Raw genomic sequence first — 13,985 nt, forward strand, 5'->3', positions numbered from 1 at the left:
TCAAGTCATTAAAGATATGTATACTATAGTCGTTACTTGTGTTCGAACTGAAGAAGGATTGACCAAATATTTTCCTAATTTTGTTGGATTACATTAAGGATCGGCTTTAAGCCCATATCTTTTTGCTTTAGTTATCGATGGACTTATTGGACATTTACAAGAGGGTGTACCTTGGTGTACGCTTTTTGCTGATGATATCCTTCTCATGGATAAGACGAGAGAAAAACCCAGGAAAAACTTGAGTTATGGAGGTCTACATTGAAGTATAAAGACCTTCATTTCAGTAAAACTAAAACTGAATACATGGAATGTAATTTTAGTAGTAGTAGCTCTAGTGACAGAAGTGTAACTTTGGGTAATCAAGTTATTAAAAGGTGTGAACAATTTAGATATCTCGGGTTTGTTGTTCAAAACGATGGTGATATAGATGGGGATGTTAATAGTAAAATTCAAGTTGGTTGGTTGAAGTGGAGGAATGCTTCGGGCCTTTTGTGTGGTAGAAAAATATCGCTTAGACAGAAAGGAAAATTTTATAAGACAGTAGTGAGACCTGCAATGCTCTATGGCGTTGAATGTTGGCCTTTAAAAGAGAAGCATAACACTAAGTTAAGTGTTGCCGAGATGAGAATGATTAGGTGGATGAGTGGCTTTACACTTCAAGACAAATTGTTAAATGATTACTCCGTGATAGGGTTGGTGTAGCTCCAGTGACGGACAAAATTAGAGAGAGTCATCTTAGATGATTTGGTCACATTAAATGTCGACCATCTGATGATCCGATTAAGAGAGTAGATGTTTTAGACTCAACTTATGTTAAGAAAGGCAGAGATAGACCTAGGAAACCTTCGGCTTACTATATAAAAAATGATCTTAATTTATTAGAACTACATGAAAATATGACACTAAATAGGACGCAATGGAAAAAAAAGATTCATGAACCCGACCGCACATAGTGGGATTAAGGTTTTGTTGTTGTTGTATAAATTGTTGTTGTTGTTGTTGTTATTGTTGTTATTGTTGTTGTTGTTGTGCCTCTTATTATTACAGACTTAACTAGTGCATGTTTGACTTATATGTCTAAGAGGCTGCATTAATTTTTGATATGAAATTATGAAGGAAAAAATAGATGAATAAGAATAACAATTTAAACAGAATATAATGTTAACAAGGATAATTGATTTATTATCAATTTTTATCTGAAAACAGCTTTCAGAACTAATAGTTTGGTTCTTATTTTTTAATGTAGCATTTGGCAGATGGTTGACGAGTTTAGAAGACATGTAGCTTGACCAATAGATTCTTTGTGTTAAACAAGCCGTATATTAGGAGAGTCAGATGTCAAAATCCATCAAAAATTGCATCAAAGTATCATTCACCCCTACAAACCATAATCAGACACCAAGAACAAGCTATAAAGGGATTATATCTATCCAAAATATTAAGTATTCAGTTCACAAAGAGTACCACAGGATGCATTTCACATCGAAGATTAGTATTTAAAGGGAGGAAAAAAAAAACTGAAGCTCATGAACTTTTGTTGCTACTTCAAAGATCATTTTGGGGAGAAAAGGGTAAACAAAAACATGCATAAACCACATAAACAAAGTTGATTAAGGTTTCTACATATAGAAGGTCATTTGGGATCACTTTTGTTTTTTATTTTCTATTTCTTGTTTTCATTCTTTTTTTTTATTTATTTAAAGTAGAATATGTTTAATATATTTGATTAAGATAAGATGTTTTTAAAACTATCAAAATATCTAAAAGTTATTTTGGGTGTTTTCAAAATCATGTTAATTTTTTTTTAGAAATAGAAAATAAAAACAGATAACAATCAAACTAAACAAACATGTTTTTAAAAATAAAATAAAAAATAAAAAACAAAACTAACCACAAACAAATCCTAAGAGCATGAAACCAGTAATGATATAACAATATTGTTGTGACTCACGGTAGAGCTAATATTGGTGTATAATACTACATCAGTTATAACTATAATATTGTAGTGACTCATGATTGAGCCAATATTGGGGTATAATGCTACATCAATTATAACTATAAATATCAAAATATGATTCACTTGGCAAAATAAATGGGTCAAAGACTTGAAGAAAAAGCATCTAATCCCTCCTAAGTAGACCATGAAGCATAAGAATAAAATCATTTATTTCCATATGGCATACTTCTTCATTATAAAAAGAGATTTTAGATGTGGGGATATGTCAACCATTGCTAACGCGAACAACCTCTCTATCTTCCAGCTTCAAACAAAAAAGAGTGAAGTGTCAATTCATTAGATAACAAAAAATTAATAAAATTTAGACTATCGACAAGAATCTGCCAATAAGTGATCCGGGCAATGTTTTTGCACGGTTTTACTATTTTGTAGATTTAGTAATCTATTTAATTTAGTTTATTTGGGTAAATATGTCGGTAAGAAGAACAAGATGAATACTCTATGATTATGATTTTCCTCTAGTCAGGTTCACCTTTTGTGTGCTTGAGTTTGAGACATCGGCTTACATTGCTTCTATCAGTTCGACTACTAGAGTTTATTTTGCTTTGATCTAACTAAAATTGGAATTATCTACTTTAGATTTGTTTGATTAATAATAATATAGGACTCAAACTTTATTGAACTAAGAGGCTCTATAATCTTCAGTTCTTGTGGTGAGTGCTTTTCCTAATTCTATGGATATTTGGTACCAATTGTATTTGTTTAATATGCATATATTCTAATGCTATTGGGTGATGAGCTTTGTTCCATGATACTTGGAATTATCAATTATACTTTTGAGTATTTTGTGGATAAATAATATATTAAGGACCGCATGAATTTCGTTTTTTTTATAACTCTGCACAACATCTAAGGAAGCCAACCTTTTGGAATTATTGAATTATAATGATCATATCAAGTTATGTGTTAAAGTGCTTTTGGTTTAACTAAAATTTTGATTTCCTTCAACCTTGTGTTCTTGATAAGATATTGATCACTTCAGGTATGGTGCAAGTAAGAATAATTATATTTGGGAAAGGTCATGTCCTTACACCAGAGAGAGGCTTGAATTTCCTATGTTTGATGAAATCTTACCTTGTTTTTTTCATTTGAAGTTCGTTATTCGATTCAGAAGTGAGAATGACTGTAGAAAAATTAATTACAATTGGTTTTTCTATTTGCAGAATAAATTTTTATCCAAATATGATTTGGCGACTCTAAATTTTTCATTGAATTGACTATTAAATTATTGTCTGGCATGGGTTTGTATTTATTTGGTTGCAACAATTTTTTATGAATAATTAATTGATTGATGATCTTTAAATTGTGATTTCAAATCCAATTTGTGATCTCGCAAGTTGCAACAGCTAGTTGCATTAGGAATGCAAAGCCCTAATATGCCCTATGTCTGCAATCCATCTATTTTGTCTTGTATTAAAACCAAACAAAAGATGATAAATCCTAATTACAAATGAGGTAATACAGCTTGCAAACCATATGCACATAATCAGACACCCTATACAATTTAGGGCCCGTTTGGGGCAGCTTATCGAGTGCGGTAGCGGTATGAAAACGTCGTAGGCGTGTTTGAAAAACACGTTCGGCCCAAATTATTTGTGTCGCTCCGACGCAGTTGGAAAATATTGTTAATAGATGGCGAAGCGGGGAAGAGGCCACGTCCTGCGTTAGCTTCGCGCGTTAGGGTGAAGAAATTCCTCCTGTGCCCCTCTTTGCTCCCTCTCGCCCTCGCCCTCAGCTCCTTCCCGCGGAGGTTGACACAAATGAGGTAACATTCGAACCTCTGCTCTCCCTCGCCCTCGCCCTCCGAACGAAACCTTATTTTCTCGCCTCAAATGAGGTATGCTTTCGACCCTCACTTGGGCCTCGTTGCATTTTTTGTGTGGATGCATCATTGTTTGTTTCGGAGGTTGGATGCAGTTTTTACGGAATGTTGGATGCTAGATTTGCATTTTCGAATGGGTGGTTTTTTATATTTTACCTTCTGCTAGTTTGGATGAGTGATCTGAAACATTAATTTTCAATATTTTGTTTGGTAAAGTTGGAATAACTAGTGCTCATCCATTTGGTTGATCACACTTTACCTGTTATATTATTTTGTGACTATTTACTGTTCCTATAGAAAGAAGAAAGGGCGACACAAAATAACTGATGTCCCTTAGACATCGTTTCCTCAATCTCTTTGTAGAGAAAGCGACTGTTGTCCTATAGAAAGGAGTAGGAGTAGATTGGACTTGAATTTGATGACCCCTTTATCAGCTAGTTTTATGGTATATTTTTATCTCGTCTCTTTTCATCTTGTATTTTCTGCCCGTACGAAGTCGAGCATACATATGGGCTTCAACTGGTTGGTGATGGGGTCATTTGGAAAACTTTCTTCTTCATGTGTTGCTCTTGGCAAATTTTATGATGGGATCAATATTCTGCTTGGTAAAGATGTCATCACTTTCATCTTCAATATTCTGCTATTGGCAAATTTTATTTGGTTTCATGCTCAAATTATCCATTCTGGGTGAATAATTCACCTTGTGCTTTTCAAAATCTGAGGATTTTGAAAAAATATAATGGGGCGTTTACATACGTATGCCTTCTTGTTCCTATGATCAAATTCATGGTTGGGAATGTTGGAATTGCAATATTGGAATGTTGGAGTGCTAGGGATCTATTTTCTGCTTGGAAATGCTCTTTAGTTAGAAAATATATAATGGGGCATTTACATACAGAACACACAATTCTTTGAAAATGCTCTTTAGTTGTATAATGGGGCATTTACTGGGCCTGGAGTCCTATGTATATGGCTTTGGTGTTGAGATGAGTTGCAAGTTATCTCTGGAATGGGGCATTCTTTGAAAGTTGTCCACTTTTGATACATGCAGGATGAAATTGGCATCTTTTTAAAGCTGTCCACTTTTGATGGAACATGTTGTTTATTGGTTTTTAGGGTAATGGCATTATTTGGTGTATTAGCTGGTAGATGTTGGTTGTGTGCTTGGTTTTCAGAAATGGGTAAGGCTGGAATTGGGTAAGGCTGGAAATTGTAGGGCTGTAATTTGGCAAGGCTGGAACTGGGTAGGGCTGGAAATGGTATTTCGTGTTGCTTTTAGTGTATGCAATTATTTGGTTCTCATTACTTTACTGTTGCAATTGGGATAGGCTGGAAACCGTATGAATCATGCAAATTGGATTGTATGTCACTGGGTGGTTGAACCGTGGCATGTATTTGAATCCCATGAATGACCAAAATGATTTCTTGTGATGGATATTGAATTGTTTTGAATGGATTGTGTTACTATGTCTATCTGTAGTTCAGTTGGACATGATCAATAATTAGCTTTATGCTTGTGCAATTACTTCTTCAAGTGTTTTCTTATGCATGTTAGCTTGGACTATGATTCTTTTATGTTTATGCAATTCTTCATATAGTTGCAACATGGCTAAGATAAATGAAGGTGGTCTGTCAGTTATGTGGGATAAAGAGTTTACGAATATTTTTTGCAATCTCTATATTACGGAAATTGAAATCGATAATAGGTCAACCACGTATTTCAATAAGGAAGGATGACAAAATATTACAAAAAAGTTCAAAGAATTGACAGGGAGAAATTACGACAGATTCAAATTTAAAAATAAATGGGATGAATTGAATGAGTGGAAAATTTAGAAGGAGCTCAAACGTAGATCTACCGATTTGGGTTGGGATCCCATTAAGCGGACAATTGATACCTCAAATGAATGGTGGGCTGAGAAATTGGAGGTAATATTTATACTCTCATTTTGATTTACATTATTTTTTTTTCTAATAAACCCACTTAACCCCCTCCTCCATTACAATGTCACAGGCAATACCGGCAGCGAATAAATATAAGCAGTGTGGAATTGAGTCGGACTTTGAAGAAAAACTCGATATAATGTTCAAAGAGATCGAAAGCTTGCATTCAACCATAGTGAGATGGGTTTTGCAGGCATACCAGGGGACTTCCCGCGTGAGCCGTTGAAAGCTGATGAAGAAGTTGAAAGCTGATGAAGAAGTACATACATAGTATTAACCAGAGGGAGATGGGGGAGTCCAGTTCACTTTCAAAGAGACTCAGGCTTGGTAAGAGGAAGAAAGAAAATGACACTTGTGTGAAAACCTCCTTTAATCGACCCATAGATACTTTTGGAGCTCCACCACCTACTCCAGTCCCTGACAGCACCATCTTATAATTTCTAGAAACTTTAGCTTCTCTTCATAAAGTTGTTGCAAACAGGCGTTTTCATGCAAAGTGTGTGAAAAAAGCTCGAGGATCCAACCCGTACGCAAATATTCATGGCGCTGCAGCCATAATTGCGCGTCGAATATTTGCGTGTTTTAGTGGATGAAAGACTTTTTTTGTGTTGTTATTTGTAGCTTTTGTTGCATTATGGACTTTTAAATGAGTAATTTTAATATGTTTCCCTTTGTATGGACCTCCGAACCCACGTAGTGGGATTAAGGTTTTGTTGTTGTTGTGGTCGTTGTTGTTGTTGTTGTTGTTGTTGCCCTTTGTATGGATCTTTTTTTAGTGCACTTCTAAATGATTTGTGCTTGTCAATAAGTTAATCTTTGTCCATTTTTATTTTAAGGGCTTCATGTTTTCATTGTTTATTTCTTGCTCCTATTATGTATTAACAATTGTTGAAATAACAGACATTTATTTTCCTTAAGGATGGATCCGCAGCAATAATGTCGTAAAAGAATGGAATAAGCTGCAGTTATTGCAATATTGTTATTGGAGTATTACCGATCCAGTAGTGTTTGTATACCCCGTATGACGTTCAGCTTTGTTGGGGATAAATGGGTAGGTGAGATGTTTTCTGGACATCCAATAAGGTTCAGCAACATATTCCGAATGAGTGCACCTATTTTTATGGATCTACTGCATGAGTTATCTCTGAATCATGGCCTCCAAGGTTCTTCTAGAAAGACGAGATGAGAGATGCTAGCTATAACATTATACATTCTGTTAAAGAACGAATCAATTAGAGGTGCTATGCAGCGATTTCAACATTTATCAGAAACGAGAAATTGTTACTTCTCCAAAGGCATACAGACACTTATTAGTTTGACAGCTCAAATCGTCAAGTCAGATGATCCATCATTTGCTAGTACTCCAAGACAAATTGTCAACGATCCCCGTTACATGTCTTATTGCAAGGTAACTATTGGTTTCTTTACGTTACTACCAAAATATAAATATTTTCTAACACTATAAAACAGAACTGCATAGTTGCAATTAACGGTACTCACGTCAATGCCCGACTACCCAGCCAGGACAAGGTTGCGTACATTGGTCGTAGTAGTTCAACTACTCAAAATTTCATAGTGGTATGTGACTTCAACATGTGTTTTACTTTTGTAATGGGGGCTGAGAATGGAGTGACATGAGAGTCGGATTTTCTCCTATGCAACTAGGAATAAATCACAGTGTTTTCCCCACCCGCCTTCAGGTATAATTTGATTTGTAAACGTACTAGTTATATGTATTATTTGTCATTAACAGTATCTTCCATAACAGAGAAATAATATTTGGTTGATGTTGGATATTTTATGCAAAGGGGTTAGTTGAAGTCATATTCAGACACTATATATCATATTCCTAATTTTGAGCGAGCAAGTGGCACCATCCGTGGCAGGAAATAAATGTTTAGCAAACGTCACTCCTCTTTACACGGGGTAATTGAAAGAACTTTTGGGATTTAAAAGAATAAATAGATCATCTTACGTGATATGGCGTCGTATATATTTCAAAAGCAGGTGCATATTGTGGTGGCAAGAATGACACTTCATAACTTCATCCGACGACAGCCTTCACGTTCAGACACAGACTTTAGTATGGCTGATAACGATAACATGAATGTCTTTGAAGAACCATCAAAATTTGTAGTTGGGCCTTCAGTACCCGATGATGAGATTGACTCGAATGAATTTGGGGTTCATGAAGCTGAGGGTGTAGCTGAGATGACTGCTTTGAGGGAGACTATCGCAGATGTTATCTATGACAGCTGATCCATCAAGTTTTATTTATTTCGTACACTATAGGTTTATTTTTATCTACATTTTTCTTTTCAGGATCTGACAATTTTTTTTTGCAGCTATAGAAACATGACTTCTAGGATTTCGGGGACAAACACAGTTGTTTTGTGTTACTACGGACTACCTGCTCCGTTATTCACGTCATATCAATCTCACAGTAGTGGGAGACAGTTCTACAATTGCCGCAAGGGGACACCAATAATTTTTTTGGGCAGCTATAGCAACATGATTTCTAGGATTTCGAGACATAGTTGTTTTGTGTTACTGCGGACTACCTGTTTCGTTACTCACGTCACGTCAGCCTCATAGCAGTGGAAGTCAGCTCTACGGTTGCCGCAAGGGTGTTTCTGTTCGTTGAGGTTTCTTCCGATAGGCTGATAGTCCAACTGTTACACTACCAGCAATGATCGAGATGCGATGATTTCCCATGTTGACAATGCAGCTGAAGACAGACGTAGTCAGAGTTTAAAATTGAATATTTTAATATTTCTCATTATAGTTGTAATTGTATTTATTTTTTTTATTTCTTCTGATACTCACGAGAGTGTGAGCATTGTATGTCATCTTTTTGAACTGATCTGTGGTGATTTCAAGCTTCCGTATTATATACTTCTGTTCTCATTTTAGTTTTGTTGCAAACAGTTTCACCAAATAAGGGCATGAAGGTCATTTATTCAGGAACAACTGTCAATAAGCTATTATGAATAAACTGTCTCAAACAGCAAACCAACTTATTATGATAATCTGCAGATTATCAGAATAATCTACTTATCACCAGATTATAAATAATCAACAACTGCCCCAAACAGACCCTTAATTTTTTACGTGAGCTCTATAACACTCATGTTGAGAATAATTGACTCAACTAACACATTTCCAAAAGCTCTTAATGCTGCCTAAACTGAAGCTGACATCTACTACGATAAGATTTAAAAAAATGAATAAATTATCCAAGTATCACATTTGTTTATACAAAAAAATTAAAATAGAGAAGCTCCAAAATAATTACATAATTTATGGTGTTTACTTATTAAGATAAATAGGCTAAAGCTGGCCAAAAAATTGTAGAAAAAAAAGATAGAAATAGGAATTGAAAAGATATATCAATGTAGAAGTATTCGTTGATGATTACGTAGAGTGAGTCAAAAAAGAAAATGATAGGATTAGTAAGTAAAAATTAAGAGGATAAATTGAGAATTAATTATATTAATGGGAAATTAGAAGCAAAATTATCAAAACATGATGGGTAAAAATAGATATAGATGATTCGGAAATTATAACAAATATTAGAAAATATAACATTAGACAGATAAAGGTAGCGTCCAATGAATAGGAAGAAAAGTAAGTTAACTCGAGGTAACACGAACAAGATTGTTCAAAAATATTTGCAAAAAATAGATTTAATACATCATGTAACATTCAAAATGAACCAATAGAATATAAGGATTCATATATCTGAGAGTAAATGGTCTAAAAAAGTTGAATGATGCTTACGATAATAATATATCAGAAGTACAAGCAATCAAGCCTCACATTGCTCTAGCTTTTCAACAATAAGTGAAGAAATTGAGCCCACTTTAGTCCCAATTGATCAATGTGTCCTAATTAATGATACAAAGGTCGGGTTTGGTTGTGTTCTCAAATTGGTTGACAAAAAGAAGTTTGTTTTGTCTCTGGCGGCCTCGTCCATGCTTTGGCAACTAGATTGACTCTCATGGTGACACCCATAATAAATAGTAGATTATATAGCCCTCACCACTCACCTCAACAAATTTCAATTTTTGCTGTGGCGGTATCAAGCTTTAACAAAATGATACTCAAAAAAGTGGATGAGACAATATAAGTTTCTGGAATGGAATCACGCTGTCGCTTCTTGATTAATGGATTCCATCCCTTCTTAAAACACAAAACCTGAATGTGCAAAGCACTCTTTTCAGAACACTCTTAGACCAAGATATCGCTTTGGCAAAAAAAATTAAAGAATCACAGAGATCTGTCGATGTAATGGATTCAGTCAAATATCAGATAATTCAAAGAATAAGTTAGTTTATATGTGCCAGCAATGGGCACTCGACTATTTGTTTATGCACAACAATATATAAAGTCCTTACACCAAAAATATTGTTGTCAATAAGTTTGTGAAAACTCTAAATTTTTTAATTGTTTAAAATCTTGCATTAAGCACTAAAAAAATGAAAGAGAACTAGAAATCATAAATCAGAATGCAAATAGTTAAATGAGGCTAGTAATTCAGTTTAATTTCCATTTAGAAGTAATGGGACGAAACTATAGTGCAAAAATATCAAAAAATTAGTACCTTAGCAGCGATATGAAGAAAATTAGCAAATTTTTCTACTTGTTCCTTTTCATCAAAACCCACTGGAAGTAAAAAAGCACTTGCTAATCCTAAGTCCTAACAAATACAGGAAACCAAGCGTGTTAAGATGGCAATGGCTTTACTTATCCGGCTAGTCACAATTCACCTTGCGGCTTCTTGTCATCGTTTCTCTCCCCTGGCACGTAATCCCCGCTATTGAAAAAATCCGTTATATCTTCCATTGTTTCCTCGCGAATCCCCAACCTAGGGTTCCTCGGAGCCACCCTTCCACTAGACCGCTCACTCGGGTCCTTGAGTACCACTGCCTCTCGTGGGAATCGCTTCGGACTATCCAGCACAACCGGATTTAGCTGTGACAGCTTCATCTCTCGATAGGCCAAGTACTCCTCCTTATCCGGTACGGGGATTTTCTTCCGCGCCTCCAATCGGCTTCCGAATTTCAGCTGGTGCGCCATCTTCCGCTTCTCTTTCTTCGTCAAGTTAATCTCCGCTACAACCTCTTTCCACTTCTCTGGAACCAAGCTGTCGGAATCTCCAGCAGAAGCCGCCTCAGAATTCGAAATCTTCCTCTTGGGCTGCTTGAGCCGGCCGCTGAGGACAGGATTCTCTTCCTCGAAAGCACCCTCTTCGAAAACAATACAGTCGCCGATGGGATGATCATCATCGTCGTCTCTATGTGGTTCTTCCGAATCACCAATCGTTCGTTCTTTGACCGGCTCTTCTTGCTTGGGATGTTGTCGGTGCCGGAGTTGGGAGTATGGAAAGGAGGTGGCGGAGGTGGTGGAAACTTGGGGCAAGGAATGAGAGACTGATAGAATGGAAGTACTGGGAGAGTGAAAGGTTTTGTGCTTGGAAAGGAGGTAGGAGGGAGAGGGGAACAGCAAGGGGCTTCGGAGTGTCGAATAGGGAACCATACGGAGGGAAGAAGCTGGTGGAAGGGAAGCCATCGAAGGAACTTGAAATTCAATAATTTTATTATGTACAAGAAGCAGACCAGAGTGAAGGGAAGACGAGGGGAGATTATTGCTTGCGGACACCGCATGTGCATTTCGATCCTGGCCAGCCATAGATCACGGTGATCTACGGTCAGGATTATTTCTGTTTTTTAAAAATAAAAATAAAAATTTTAGGTGGGGCCCACCGAAATACATCAGGACCGTGATCGGCGTCCGCCCCCAAACTGCGCGCGGATCCGCATGGAATAATTTTTAGAAGACGAGAGTGACTTACCTCATTGTGGCTCTTAATTATATATGCTTACTTTATTATGATAAAAAAGTAGTGCATTAAAGTTGTCAAATAAATATAATCAAAAAATTAAATATAATATTTCAAATTTTAAAAATAATATTTAACCTCTTTTTTTTGTTTGTTGCAAAGATTCGCTGTTAATGACTTTGAGTGAAAATTTTAGATAATTAAAATGTCGTATTTTAAATTTTAATAAATAAACTGTTATATTTAAAATTTGAGATTTAAATATTATATTCAATATTTTCAGTAGTTGTTGAGTGAAACCTCCCACCAATAATTTTTTATCATTTGGCTCGAAGCCATAAAGTGGATCTTAGAAAATTTTTAAGCGAAAAATATTTAAACTTGAATTCAAAGTAAATCAGAGCTTTGATTCAGCACCTTATAGTAAAACTAACTGGCTCGACGCAACAGACCCAATGATATCAAAATTGGTCAAATATGAGTCAAATCAAGCTCGGATCAAGTCATTAAAACGTTTTTGAAAGTTATTCAAATACATTTTGAAGGTCAAACGAATGTCGAATCTGACGAGTTTGTAGTCAATTTGAGCGTCTCGACAAAATGAATCCAATGAGCCCAATATCGCTCAATTCTGACGCAGTCAAGGCTCTCAAATGTCCATCAAACGCTGTTCGATTGAGGGAACCACTTTGGACCGTCCGATCAGAGTGCTTCGTAATTTTTCATTAATTGCACATGAAGCTTTGTAAATAAAACCTCACATCTCTCATGAGAAATAGATGAAAACTTAAGTCTTGAGGAAGAACTTAAGCTTTGAGAAAGAGCTGAAGTCTAACATCACTCATGTCACTATCGACTATCGCCGACCACTATCGACCCTGACTTGTCGGCTGCCACCGATCACCATCGATCGCCTCCCATTCCTTGCAACAAGTTCATTTACAGTCGACGTTGTAATTCATAAAACTTTGTAACCCTTTCTCACATGTGCTACGAAGGGTCTCTATAATCATCAAAATAAAGTCATTTTTTACAATTTGGTCAAGTCCTGTGGTTTTTTCACTTTATATTTTTTTCACATAAAAATTTATGGTTTCATTACTTATTGTTTTATTTTATCTTAGCCTTTGTTGAATTCTCGTGCAACATTAGGACGATAATCCATTACTCCACAGCCACGAATTTTCTAGCACACATCAGTTTGGCGTCGTCTATCTGAAGAGAGTGTTCCCAACACTAAAATACTTGCAAGAATTGTTGCATGGTCACTAGGTGAAACACTCACAATAAGTGAGCATCCCACTCTAACACCATCATTCCAGAAAGCAATCACGAAGCCAAGGGCAACAGGCCTCTGCATCCTCCTAATCCGTAGGGCATTACCCTACTGACGAAGGTGGCTTGGGTCATGCTCTTGAAGACCAAGAACGTGGGATGGATGAGTCTCAACACAGGATCCTTCATCTTCTACGCAGGGAGTGAAAACCACAACCCAATGAAACTTACTCTCCATCAATTTGGCATTCAACAGGAAATACCCCGCTCATTGGTTTCTCTCCTAATGATTAAACCATTCCTCTACTGAAACGAAACGTTAATTTTCTCGACACTACAAGTTTCACTCATCATTCTCATGCAGCTAACCCGACACCACCCCACCTTATTTTCACTTATGTTGATATCATCCTGGATGAGCTACGATGTCTGGTTCGGGAAGTGTTATCTCTAGATAAAAGTGATCACTTTCTTGCTTGCTGCAACTTCCAAGAATCCTCTCATTTGGCTGATGTGGTTCTCCAACACCCTATCCCAATGGGCTTCAAACTCTTGAACATGTTGCCTACAAAGGGGTAACTAACCCATGTAAGCATGTCGATCATTATAAAACCATCATGAACTGTGCTTCTGATGCACTTCTCTGGAAAGCATTCCTTGCGACTCTCAATAATCAAGTTTGCACATGGTTGTACACCCTCACGGGGGACACCATCAATGCCTTCACTAAGCTTATCAGACTATTCACACGGCAGTTCATAGCAAATAAAAGAATCATCAAAGATTCATCCTTCTTATCGGGAGTTTGTCAAAATGAAGAGGAATCCCTTAAGGAATATTGTTGCAGGTTCTCCACAGAAGCCGGCCAAATTCTAATATTGGATCTAAAGTTACAAAGAGGACTCTTTCTGGAAGGGCTCCATCCAAAACTTTTCTACTTATCACTGATGCAAGAGATAATTCACTCTTACACTGATCTTGTCCATCACATCGAAGCTCAAATCTCTGCAGATGAGGCCATTAGTGCACATAAACAACAATTCGAGTGATGGGGGGGGGGGGGGGGGGGGCGGGGGCCGTGAGAC

At 36.5% G+C, this 13,985-nt stretch overlaps 1 protein-coding gene across 3 annotated transcripts in view; it reads right to left on the reverse strand.

Annotated features, from left to right (window-relative positions):
• Positions 1-11,415, reverse strand: part of LOC110020415 (ankyrin repeat domain-containing protein, chloroplastic) — a 44,975-nt gene extending 33,560 nt beyond the window's left edge. For all 3 annotated transcript variants that reach the window (XR_002293522.1, XR_002293521.1, XM_020718507.1), the window contains exon 1: positions 10,553-11,415. Coding sequence is in view for 1 of the 3 variants with exons in the window: in XM_020718507.1 (XP_020574166.1) it covers positions 10,553-11,354 (802 nt within the window). In the remaining 2 variants the exon portion in view is untranslated. The remainder of the gene's footprint in view (positions 1-10,552) is intronic.
• Positions 11,416-13,985: the final 2,570 nt, after the last annotated feature.

Source organism: Phalaenopsis equestris, unplaced genomic scaffold, assembly GCF_001263595.1.
Source record: "Phalaenopsis equestris unplaced genomic scaffold, ASM126359v1 Scaffold000096, whole genome shotgun sequence".
NCBI classification, from domain to species: Eukaryota; Viridiplantae; Streptophyta; class Magnoliopsida; order Asparagales; family Orchidaceae; genus Phalaenopsis; species Phalaenopsis equestris.